This window comes from Macaca fascicularis, chromosome 12, assembly GCF_037993035.2.
Source record: "Macaca fascicularis isolate 582-1 chromosome 12, T2T-MFA8v1.1".
Taxonomy (NCBI): domain Eukaryota; kingdom Metazoa; phylum Chordata; class Mammalia; order Primates; family Cercopithecidae; genus Macaca; species Macaca fascicularis.
Genome location: NC_088386.1, coordinates 86,152,377 through 86,164,339, shown reverse-complemented (window position 1 = coordinate 86,164,339; position 11,963 = coordinate 86,152,377). Strand labels below are relative to the sequence as shown.

Sequence of the window (11,963 nt, the reverse complement as noted above, 5' to 3'; positions counted from 1 at the left end):
GAATAAGGATAGAATGTCTTACCTTTCATCTCCTTTCCTATGTGCAACTGCCAGAGCCGCATGAAAAACACAAACACTATAAGCAGACGTGTCTTGTGGAAAAAGGAACATTACTACCAAAATGTCTGTTAGTACTTGGTAAACAGTTTACATCAGCAAATATTTGCTGAGCCCCCCGGCCATGTGGCAAGTCGCTGGGCAAGCACTATGGAATAACTGAAACTCAGGCCGCTTGCTAAGACCACAGAATCCAAGAGCCAGAACACACTTTGTCTAACAGGAAGTACGTAAGGGGTTCTCATCCTCATCCTTGGAGGCAGAGCTGGGAGAGAATGTCCTGTAATTAAGAGTCCTGATGTATATTTGGTATTTCAAAATGTGCACCAAAAGTTAGATACTAAGACAGAACATCCACATAAAAAAGTGAATGTAAACAAGCACTTGTGTAACCAATTGTAAATAACCATGAGTATAACATCACTAGCAGCAATTTCCATAAATGCCATATTGATTGTACAAATAAGAAAAAAATTTAGGCCGGGCGCGGCGGCTCAAGCCTGTAATCCCAGCACTTTGGGAGGCCGAGACGGGCAGGATCACGAGGTCAGGAGATCGAGACCATCCTGGCTAACATGGTGAAGCCCCGTCTCTACTAAAAAATACAAAAAACTAGCCGGGCGAAGTGGCGGGTGCCTGTAGTCCCAGCTACTCGGGAGGCTGAGGCAGGAGAATGGCGTGAACCCGAGAGGAGGAGCTTGCAGTGAGCTGAGATCCGGCCACTGCACTCCAGCCTGGGTGACAGAGCAAGACTCCGTCTCCAAAAAAAAAAAAAAAAAAAAAAAAGAAAAAATTTAAATAGATTCTCCCCCAAATTAGTACCTATCACTTTTTAGCTAAACACCCAACAGAAATGTTCCTTTCTGTGGTTCTACAATGTAAGAAAAAGAAACTTAGTATAATGACTTCTAGGAATAACTACAGCATACCTGCCAGTTTTTATTAATCCTAACATACCAGAAAATTTTTATTTATTTATTTATTTATTATTTTGAGAAGGAGTCTCGCTCTGTCGCCTAGGCTGAAGTGCAGTGGCGTGATCTTGGCTCACTGGAACCTCCGCCTCCCGGGTTCAAGCAATTCTCTGCCTCAGCCTTCCGGAGTAGTTGCGATTACAGGCACCCGCCACCATGCCCAGCTAATTCTTGTATTTTTAGTAGAGACAGGGTTTCACCATCTTGGCCAGGCTTGTCTCGATCTCCTGACCTTGTGATCCACCCACCTTGGCCTCCCAAAGTGCTGGGATTACAGGCGTGAGCCACCACGCCCAGCTCAGAAAAAAAATTGATTAATCCTAACATACCAGAAAAAAAAGCCACATTAAAAATTTAATGTGGCTTCTGTGAAAATGAGGATGAGTACACAAAGTAATGAAAATATTGCTACTCAAGCAGCAGATATTAAAATCATCCTTTCTCCTGTTTCATCTTCTTGCTTTAAGGTATTAAAATCCTGTATATGCTTCTCCCACCACAAATATCTGGTTCTTGACTGAGCAGAAGAATGATATGAGTTTATTATCTTGATAAATTAACAAATAGGATCATGCGTGGACTGGCAATGCATATGGCTATCAGTAAAGAACCAGATTTGGTTAAAATTTCACAAAGATTTTATGTTAGCTTACAAAGTTAAGATTAATTAGTTCAACAAATTTTCTGAAAGGGTAATTACTCAAATTACCTTTATTTTAAAATCTCTCCCCTTTATTTTTTTATGTGTCCTCTGAAGCTACTCCAGACAGAGTTGACATGACTTATCAAGTAAAAAGGAATGATTATTATAAAATGGAGGAACTGGGTCTATTTCTTTGGCTAAATGATTTATAGAAGTTACACTCATTTTCCAAAGTCGGGATACACCTATACAGTTATCCACACTTCTATCAACATGATTTAACTACTCAGGAAAGATCACTCCCTTGGGGACAAGAAAAATCACACTTTTAGACTTATTTTTCAGGTGAGGCCACCTGCACAACCATAATTCCACTGAGTTAGGTGTCCTATCATACCCATACAGTGGCTCAATTAATTCAATAAATATTTATTGTGGTCCTATAATAATAATATATAATGTCCCCCACTAGAATTTTGGAATTACAGAGATTAATAAATACGGTTCCTGAAGGCATGAACCATGTATTCCCCTTTCAACTGGCAACCGTCAATACTGAAATGTAAAACAAATATACAATGAAAGAATGGATTTATTTATTTTATTTCTTTCAAGAAGTGAAAGAATCATATCCTGTGAAGTTTTCCTGAACTCCATAAGGCAGAATATTCTCTCTATGGGACCTTGTATACACCCTCTTTAACTCAATGTTCACAGAGTACTGAAATTGTTTGCATGTTTATTTCCCCCACCAGACTTTCAATAAATCTTGTTGAATGAAAAGTGAGTAATTAAAACAACCGAGCCCAGTTAAGGTATCTTGAGTGACAGGTAATACTGCTAGCCCAGCAAAGGAACTGTACCTGTAAAGGCTGTATCTCAGAAGCACGGTTGTCTCTTGTGAGTTGCATCATCTCTTTAATTTGGTAGAGTGCATAGACAAAGGTCACCCAGGGAGAAGAGCTGACTCCCCAGGCTGGTTTATTCACATCTTCCTGTTCTTCCTGGTGCTTAGTTTTCTTGGGTGGAAGTCTGGGCTCAATGCGTGGCATGACATCTTCTGTCTGTTGCTGTACCAAGTCGATGGTTGCTATAGGAACAGGACTGGAGGGAACAGGAATTCTTTCTGCCAACATTGTCTTGTCTGGAGAGAAAATAATGTTTAAACTATTTTTCAGCATTTTGTACATGTTTGAACAAAGGTAAAAATAAATAAACCAAGAATCCCATATGCCCATTCCAGAGTGCTTGGTAATATTAATAAATTGCTGGTTACCAATGACTTCATTACTTGGTGCAAGTACTGAATCAATGAACGTGATGTTTATCTTTGGGTCTCTTTATAGGGCTTAATAGACATTAACATATATACTTAAGAAATCTATTTTTCATTTAACTTAGAACATCAGTGGGGCATAGGTTATAATGAGTGTTGCTTTAGGCCCATTTACAGGATTATGATTAAAAGACAGGCATCAAAACAGGAAAAGCCACATGATAGTTATTTTTTAAAAAAAATTTTATTCCCATAGGTTTTTTGGGGAACAGGTAGTAGTTGGTTACATAAGTTCTCTAATGGTGATTTGTGAGAGTTTGGTGCAGCCATCACCCGAGCAGTATACAATGAACCCAATTAGTAGTCTTGTATCCCTCACCCCCTTCCCACCCTTTCCCCTGTGTCCCCAAAGTCCATCATATCATTCTCATGCCTTTGCATCCTCACAGCTTAGCTCCCACTTATAAGTGAGAATATACGATGTTTGGTTTTCTATTCCTGAGTTACTTGACTTATAATATGGTCTCCAATCCCATCCAGGTTGCTGTGAATGCCATTAGTTCATTCCTTTTTATGGCTGAGTAGTATTCCATTGTGTATGTATGTGTGTGTGTGTGTGTGTGTGTGTGTATATATATGTTCGTGTATATATATGTATGTATGTGTGTGTGTATACACACACACACACTACAGTTTTTTTACCCATTCATTGATTGCTGGGCATTTGGGTTGGTTCTGCATTTTTGCAATTGTGAATTGTGCTGCTATAAACATGCATGTGCAAGTATCTTTTTCATATAATGACTTCTTTTCCTCTGGGTAAATACCCACTAGTGGGATTGCTGGATTAAATGGTAGTTCTACTTTTAGTTCTTAAGGAATCTCCATACTGTTTTCCATAGTGTTTGTACAGTTTACATTCCTGCCAGCAGTGTAGAAGTGTTTCCTTTTCACCACATCCACACCAACATCGATTATTTTTTGATCATTTGATAATGGCCATTCTTGTGGGAGTAAGGTGGTATCACATTGTGGTTTTGATTTGCATTTCCCTAATCACTACTGATGTTGACCATTTTTTCTCGTTTGTTGGCCATTTGTGTATCTTCGCTTGAGAAATGTTTATGCATGCCCTTAGTCCACTTTTTGATTTTTTTTTTCTTGCTAATTTGTTTGAGTTCCTTGTAGATTCTGGATATTAGTCCTTTGTTGGATGCATAGACTGAAGATTTGCTCCCACTCTGTGGGTTGTCTATTTACTCTGCTGACTGTTCCTTTTGCTGTGCAAAAGCTCTTTAGTTTAATTAAGTCCTATCTATTTGTTTTTGTTGCATTTGCTTTTGGGTTCTTGGTCATGAAATCTCTGCCTAAGCCAATGTCTAGAAGGGTTTTTCTGATGTTATCTTCTAGAATTTTTAGTTTCAGGTCTTACATTTAAGTCCTTGATCCATCTTGAGTTGATTTTTTTATAAGGTGCGAGATGAGAATCCAGTTTCATTCTCCTACATGTTGCTTGCCAATTATCCCAGCACCATTTGTTGAATAGTGTGTCCTTTCCCCACTTTATGTTTTTGTTTGCTTTGTCAAATGTCAATTGGCTGTAAGTATTTGGCTTTATTTCTGGGTTCTCTATTCTGTTTCATTGGTCCATGGGCCTATTTTTATACCAGTACCATGCTGTTTTGGTGACTATGGCCTTATAGTATAGTTTGAAATCAGGTAGCGTGATGTCTCCCAATTTGTTCTTTTTGCTTAGTCTCACTTTGGCTATGCAGGCTATTTTTTGGCTCCATATGAATTTTAGGATTTTTTTTTTCTAGTTCTGGGAAGAATGATGGTATTTTGATGGGAATTGCATTGAATTTGTAGATTGCTTTTGGCAGTATGGTTATTTTCACAATATTGATTCTACCCATCCATAAACATGGGATGTATTTCCATTTGTTTATGTCATGTATGATTTCTTTCAGCAGTGTTTTGTAGTTTTCCTTGTAGAGGTCTTTCACCTCCTTGGTTAGGTATATTCCTAAATATTTTTTGCAGCTATTATAAAAGGAGTTGGGTTCTTGATTTGATTCTTATCTTGGTCACTGTTGGTATATAGCAGAGCTACTGATTTGTGTACATTAATTTTGTATCCTGAAATATTGCTGAATTCATTTATCAGTTGTAAGGCCTTTTAGGAGGACTTCAGGGTTTTCCAGGTATACAGTCTTATCATCAGCAAACAGTGACAGTTTGACTCCTCTTTACTGATTTGGATGCCCTTTATTTCCTTCTCTTGTCTGATTGCTCTGGCTAGGACTATGTACTATGTTGAATAGAAGTGGTGGGAGTGGGCATCCTTGTCTTGTTCCAATTTTCAGAAGGAATGCTTCCAACTTTTCCCTGTTCAGTATTATGTTGGCTGTGGGTTTATCACAAATGGCTTTTATTTCATTGTGGTATGTTTCTTGTATGTTGATTTTGCTGAGGGTTTTAATCATAAAGGAATGCTGGATTTCATCAAATGCTTTTTCTGCATCTACTGAGATGATCATGTGATTTTTGTTTTTAATTCTGTTTATGTGGTGAAAGACATTTATTGACTTGCATATGTTAAACCATTCCTGCATCCCTGGTATGAAACCCACTTGATCATGGTGGATTATCTTTTTGACATGCTGTTGGATTCGATTAACTAGTATTTTGTTAAGGATTTTTGCATCGATGTTCATCAGGGATATTGGTCTGTAGTTTTCTTTTTTTGTTATGTCCTTTCCTGGTTTCGGTATTAGGGTGATACTGGCTTCATGGAAGGTTTTAGGGAGGATTCCCTCTTTCTCTATCTTGTGGAATAGTGTCAATAGAATTGGTACCAGTTCTTCTTTGAATGCCTGATAGAATTCAGCTGTGAATCCATCTGGTCCTGGACTTTTTGTTGGCAATTTTTTTATTACTGTTTTAGTTCTCACTACTTAGTTGTCTGTTCAGGGTTTCTAATTCTTCCTGATTTAAGCTAGGAGGGTTGTATCTTTCAAGGAACTTATCTCCTCTGTGTTTTCCAGTTTATGCATGTAAAGGTGTTAATAGTAGCCTTGAAGGATCTTTTGTATTTCTGTGGTATCAGTTGTAATATTTCCTGTTTTGTTTCTAATTGAGCTTATTTGGATTTTCTCTTTTCTTTTCTTGGTTAATCTTAATGATATATCAATTCTATCTTTTCAACCAGCTTTTTCTTTCATTTATTTTTTGTATTTTTTTCTTGCAATTTCGTTTAGTTCTTGTCTCATCTTGGTTATTTCCTTTCTTCTGCTGGGTTTGGTTTGTTCTTGTTTCTCTAGTTCCTTGAAGTGTGACCTTAGATTATCTACTTGTGTTCTTTCATACTTTTTGATGTAGGCATTTAAGGCTATGACCTTTCCCCTTATCATTGTCTTTGCTGTATCCCAGAGGTTTTGATAGGTTGTGTCACTATTATTGTTCAGTTCAAAAAATTTTATTTTTTATTTTTATTTTATTTTATTTCATTTTATTTTTCAGATGGAGTCTTGCTCTGTTGCCCAGGCTGGAGTGCAGTGGTGTGATCTCGGCTCACTGCAAGCTCTGCCTCCCAGGTTCATGCCATTCTCCTGCCTCAGCCTCCCGAGTAGCTGGGATTACAGGCACCCGCCACCACGCCTGACTAATTTTTTGTATTTTTAGTAGACAGTTTCACTGTGTTAGCCAGGATGATCTCAATCTCCTGACCTTGTGATCCACCTGACTCGGCTTCCCAAAGTACTGGGATTATAGGCGTGAGCCACTGCGCCCAGCCAGTTCAAAGAATTTTAAATTTCCATCTTGATTTTGTTGTTGACCCAATGATCATTCAGGAGGTTATTTAATTTCCATGTATTTGCATGGCTTTGAAGGTTCCTTTTGGAGTTGGTTTCTAGTTTTATTCCACTGTGGTCTGAGATAATACTTTATATAATTTCAATTTTCTTAAATTTATTGAGACTTGTTTTGTGGCCTATCATACATCTTGGAGAAAGTTCCATGCACTGATGAATAGAATGTATATTCTGCAGTTGTTGGTTAGAATGTTCTGTAAATATCTGTTAAGTTCATTTGTTCTAGGATATAGTTTAAATCCATTGTTTCTTTGTTGACTTTGTCTTGATGACCTGTCTAGTGCTGTCAGTGGAGTACTGACATCTCCCACTATTATTGTGTTGCTGTATATCTCATTACTTAGATCTAGTAGTAATTGTTTTATAAATTTGGGAGCTCCAGTGTTAGGTGTATATATAGTGAGGATTGTGAAATTTTCCCGTTGGGCAAGGCCTTTTATCATTATATAATGTCACCCTTTGTCTTTTTTAACTGCTGTTGCTTTAATGTTTGCTTTGTCTGATATAAGAATCGCTACTCCTGCTTGCTTGTGGTGTCCATTTGCATGGAATGTCTTTTTCCACCCCTTTACCTTAAATTTATGAGTCCTTATGTGTTAGGCAAGTCTCTTGAAGGCAGCAGATACTTGGTTGGTGAATTCTTATCCATTCTGCAATTCTGTATCTTTTAAGTGGAGCATTTAAGCCATTTACATTCAACGTTAGTATTGAAATGTGAGGTACTGTTCCAATCGTTGTGTTATTAGTTGACTGTATGCCTTTTTTTTTTTAATTGTATTTTGTTTTATAGGTCCTGTGAGATTTATGCTTTAAAGAGGTTCTGTTTGGATGTGTTCCCAGGATTTGTTTCAAGATTTAGAGCTCCTTTTAGCTCTTGTAGTGCTGGCTTGGTGGTGGCAAATGCTTGTAGTTCTGGTTTGGTAGTTCTTAGAGTGCTGGCTCGATAGTGGCAAATTATCTCAGCATTTGTTCGTCTGAAAAAGATTGTATCTTTCCTTTATTTATGAAGCTTAGTTTCACTGGATACAAAATTTTTGACTGGTAATTGTTTTGTTTAAAGAGGCTGAACATAGGGCCCCAATCCCTTCTAGCTTATAGGGTTTCTGCTGAGAAATCTGCTGTTAATCCGATAGGTTTTCCTTTATAGGTTATTTGTGCTTTTGCCTCACAGCTCTTAAGATTCTTTCCTTCCTCTTGACTTTAGATAAACTAATGACAATGTGCCTAGGTGATGATCTCTTTGTGCTGAATTTCCAAGGTGTTCTTTGGGATTCTTGTATTTGGATGTCTAGGTTTCTAGCAAGTTTTCCTTGATTATTCCCCCAAATGGGTTTTCCAAACTTTCAGATTTCTCTTCCTCTTCAGTAACTCCAATTATTCTTAGGTTTGTTTATTTAAAAAATTTTTCTTTGTCTTTGTTGGATTGAGTGAATTCAAAAACCTTGTCTTTGAGCTCTGAAGTTCTTTATTCTGCTTCTTCAATTCTATTGCTGAGACTTTCCAGAACATTTTGCATTTCTCTAAGTCTGTCCTTTATTTCTTGAAGTTGTAATTGTTTTTTATTTATGCTATCTCACTGAAGATTTCTCCCCTCATTTCTTGTATCATTTTTTTTCAATTTCCTTAAATTGGACTTCACCTTTCTCTGATGCCTCCTTGATTAGCTTAATAATGGATCTTCTGAATTCTTTTTCAGGGAAATCAGGGATTTCTTCTTGGTTTGGATCTATTGCTGGTGAGCTAGTGTGATTTTGGTGAGATTAAGAACCTTGTTTTGTCATTATTACCAGAATTGTTTTTCTGGTTCCTTCCCGTAGGCTATGGCAGAGGGAAGAGCTGGCACTGAAGGCTGCTGTTCAGATTCTTTTTTCCCACAGGGTGTTCCTTTGATGTAGTACTCTCCCCATTTTCTGAGGGATGTAGCTTCCTGACAGTCAGGCTGTAGTGACTGTCATTTCTCTTCTGGATCTAGCCACCCAACAGGGCTACCAGGCTCCGGGCTGGTACTGGGGCTGTCTGCATAGAGTCCTGTGATGTGAACCATCTTCATTCAGGTCCCTCAACTGGATACCAACCCAATATTTGGCCTGTCTCCCAGGTCCTGCAGGAACAATCTGCTTCCTCCAGAGGGTCTGTGTATTCTCTCAGCTTTCCTGGTATATTCCTGCAGTAGTTCTGGAGCAAAAGCATGATGCAAGTCCCCACATGTTACTCTGTCCATCTGAGTGGGAGCTGCAACCTAGTCCTGCCTCCTATCCGCCATTTTCCTGATAACACTCTCTCCAGAACACAATTGTTTTAAAAACTAACCCAGTACCATATTCTCACTAATCAAAGATGAGTTAAAATTTGATTGCTTATTTTTATGTTTCTTACATTGAATGTTTAATGATTTTAATTTTTTTGTGATTAATAGCGAAGATATTCAAGTCCATAAATTTTTCTCAAAATACAACTTTAACTACATCTTATAACTTTGGGAGAGCCATGATAGCTATTTTTATTGGTCTTTTACAGGAGGCATGGACTGAGGCTGTGTAACAGAGAGAATCCACTTAGGATTATAAAAGAACAAAAGAAAGAAAAAAAAGTATTGGTCTTTCTAAGTAACTCATTGAGATTAAAATCTGTCTCTGAAGCTTCTGTAACAAGCAAGTTTTTCTCTTCACAGAAGCATTTCAGGGCCTGAGGCTAATGCTCCCAAAGGATAGGACACCCAAAGAAGATGAGCCCTGTTCTGGGGCGAAAAAGCTAAGCAAGAATATTTTCATCCTCCTGGTTGACCTTTTTCATAAAAAGTTCAGTCAGCTCATTCTCATCTACACATTAATATTTGATATAACCTCCTTTTTGTAGAACAATCTTAATAAAGGCCATCCCTGGTTCAGAGAAACATTCAGATTTCAGGTCTTGACTTTTTTTTTTTTTTAAAAAAAACAAATGAAGGTAAGGCATAGAGAATATTACCATTCACTCCCTATCCCTAGTAACAAAATGACCGTATAGCCTTATATGTATTTGACTTACATTTGAAATACCTTTAGAATACCAGAGAAACTGAAAACTAATACTTCCCTAGGACCTTGCACTATAAAAGAAAACAAACAAAAAACAAGAAAACCCCAAGCTACTTAAAACAATACTTTTTCTATGTAGTAGGTGGATCTCTTTAACAAAGGTCCACATGAATTCATTGATACGCCACTCAGAAAATCGAGCCAAGTAGGCCTGTTGTACATTCTGTACCACTTCTAGGCTTCTCTGGGGGCATGTGTTGATTTCCCATGGCCTGAACTGTTAGGAATATTAAGAAAGAATGGAAATAATTACCTTCTTCCTCATCTGGCACTGCCAGCCACTGGATCAGGGCAAAGAGCAGTAGGATCACCAAGCAGGCCATGCCGATTCCTCGGAAGGTTGCAGCAGCCCCTATAAAAACAAACAGCACTCTCTATAGAGTAATTCCAAGAAATGCAGATAGCGCTCATCTAAAACTGTCAATTTTCTAAAGATCAAAGCAAAGGAAGCACAGCTTGGGACAAACCAGAGAAAAGGGTTTGGCTATTAGCTCCACATAATGGAAAAACACAGGGCTGGGTACATGTCAAGAGACCCAGGGCTGACACTGGATCTGCCATCGATCGATTATAAAACTGCATTTATATAGGATTATTTCTCAGTGCCTTTCACCATGACTCATACAATTCAATGGTGCTCTCCTCTTCATATGAAAAGACCATTTACCCAATTATTAACTAACAGCGCTATTAATCTGTAGTTGGAACAGCAGTGCTCAAATAATGCTATAAATGCACACATTTCCTGGGGCCCACCTTATATATTAATAGATGACTGAGCAGTTAAGATTCCTGGAGCAGAATAATCTCATTCCTATTTCAGCTCCTATGTTTCTAATAAGAAAGATATGACAAGACAGACAGATTTTATTATCATAAATGTAGTAGCATTACCAAAGCCAGCATATGGTTAGATTCTTCTGGTTCACAATCCCCTAATGGAGTAACAATGATGACTTTTATTTCCTTTAGGATTATTATCAGCAGGTTTAAGGTACCTTATTTTAGACTAAAAGCACTCATGCTAATTCATTTGTTTGGCTCCTTTGAGGGATCTCTGTAGCATCTCATTAAGCTGATTGTCAGAGGAGTGTGCACAGTTACAGGCTGGCTCAAATCAGCTTAACAACGTAAGCATGCTGCTTTACAATTATGACTACCTTGAAATCTAGAAAGAGATTATGAATACTGGAATTTAGCTTTGCGCAATCTTCAGTAATAATTGGATTGTTTATTGAGGTATTGCTGGAAAAAAATTATGTTTTAATTATAGAAAGGAAAAAAAACAGGAGAAAGCCATTCTTACCAAAATAATTGACTAACACGCCTCCAATCATGGCACCACAGCCTCTTCCCAAACCCAGGTGAAGGCCCTGCAGGATGCCCTGAGCAGATGTCCTCAGCTCAGGGGGAACAGCTGCACTGAGGTAAGAAATGCATGCTGCCCAGATGGCTGCGTGTGTCACTCCTGGAGAGGAAGAAGAGCAGGACGGATTGGTTGGTTAGCATTTCTTAGGCTACTCTGTTTTGAAATGTGAATTATTTAACTAGGCACCTATTTTTAAGATTTGTCATGGCAAAATATACATTAAAAATTTACCATTTTTACATTTTTAAATGTACGGTTCAGTGGCACTGAGTATACTCACAAGTACAGCTGTCACCATCATCCATCTCCAGAACTTTTTCACTACCACAAACAAAAATTCTGTGCCCATTAAACCATAACTTACACTCGCCCCCTGTCCCATCCCCTGACAACCACCATTCTACTTTCTGTCTCATGAATGTGACTCCCATTCATTTTGTTCATCTTTTCATCTATGGATAGACATTTGGATTGTTTCCTTCTGCTACTGTGAATAATGCTGCTATCAACCTGGTATGCAAGTATCTGAGTCCTTGATTTAAATTCTTTTGAGTGGCTGGGTGCAGTGGCTCACACCTTTAATCCCAGCACTTTGGGAGGCTGAGGTGGGCGGATCAGGAGATCGAGACCATCCTGGCCAACATGGTGAAACCCCGTCTCTACCTGTAGTCCCAGCTAGTCAGGAGGCTGAG

The 11,963-nt window shown here is 38.3% G+C and overlaps 2 protein-coding genes across 7 annotated transcripts in view; one reads left to right on the top strand and one right to left on the bottom strand.

The window, feature by feature from the left end:
• Nucleotides 1-11,963, bottom strand: part of MFSD6 (major facilitator superfamily domain containing 6) — an 88,296-nt gene that overhangs the window by 2,431 nt on the left and 73,902 nt on the right. For 2 of the 4 annotated variants that reach the window (XM_074009589.1, XM_005573760.5), the window contains exons 4-7: nt 11,209-11,370; nt 10,156-10,254; nt 2,538-2,818; nt 23-47 (exon numbers count right to left, since the gene is read on the bottom strand). In XM_074009589.1, coding sequence (XP_073865690.1) covers nt 23-47; nt 2,538-2,818; nt 10,156-10,254; nt 11,209-11,370 — 567 coding nt within the window. The remainder of the gene's footprint in view (nt 1-22; nt 48-2,537; nt 2,819-10,155; nt 10,255-11,208; nt 11,371-11,963) is intronic. The other 2 variants (XM_015432499.4, XM_005573759.5) reach the window with 1 other exon arrangement.
• The window catches only part of NEMP2 (nuclear envelope integral membrane protein 2), a 90,869-nt gene that overhangs the window by 34,468 nt on the left and 44,438 nt on the right, over nt 1-11,963 (top strand). The gene's annotated exons all lie outside the window — the stretch shown is intronic.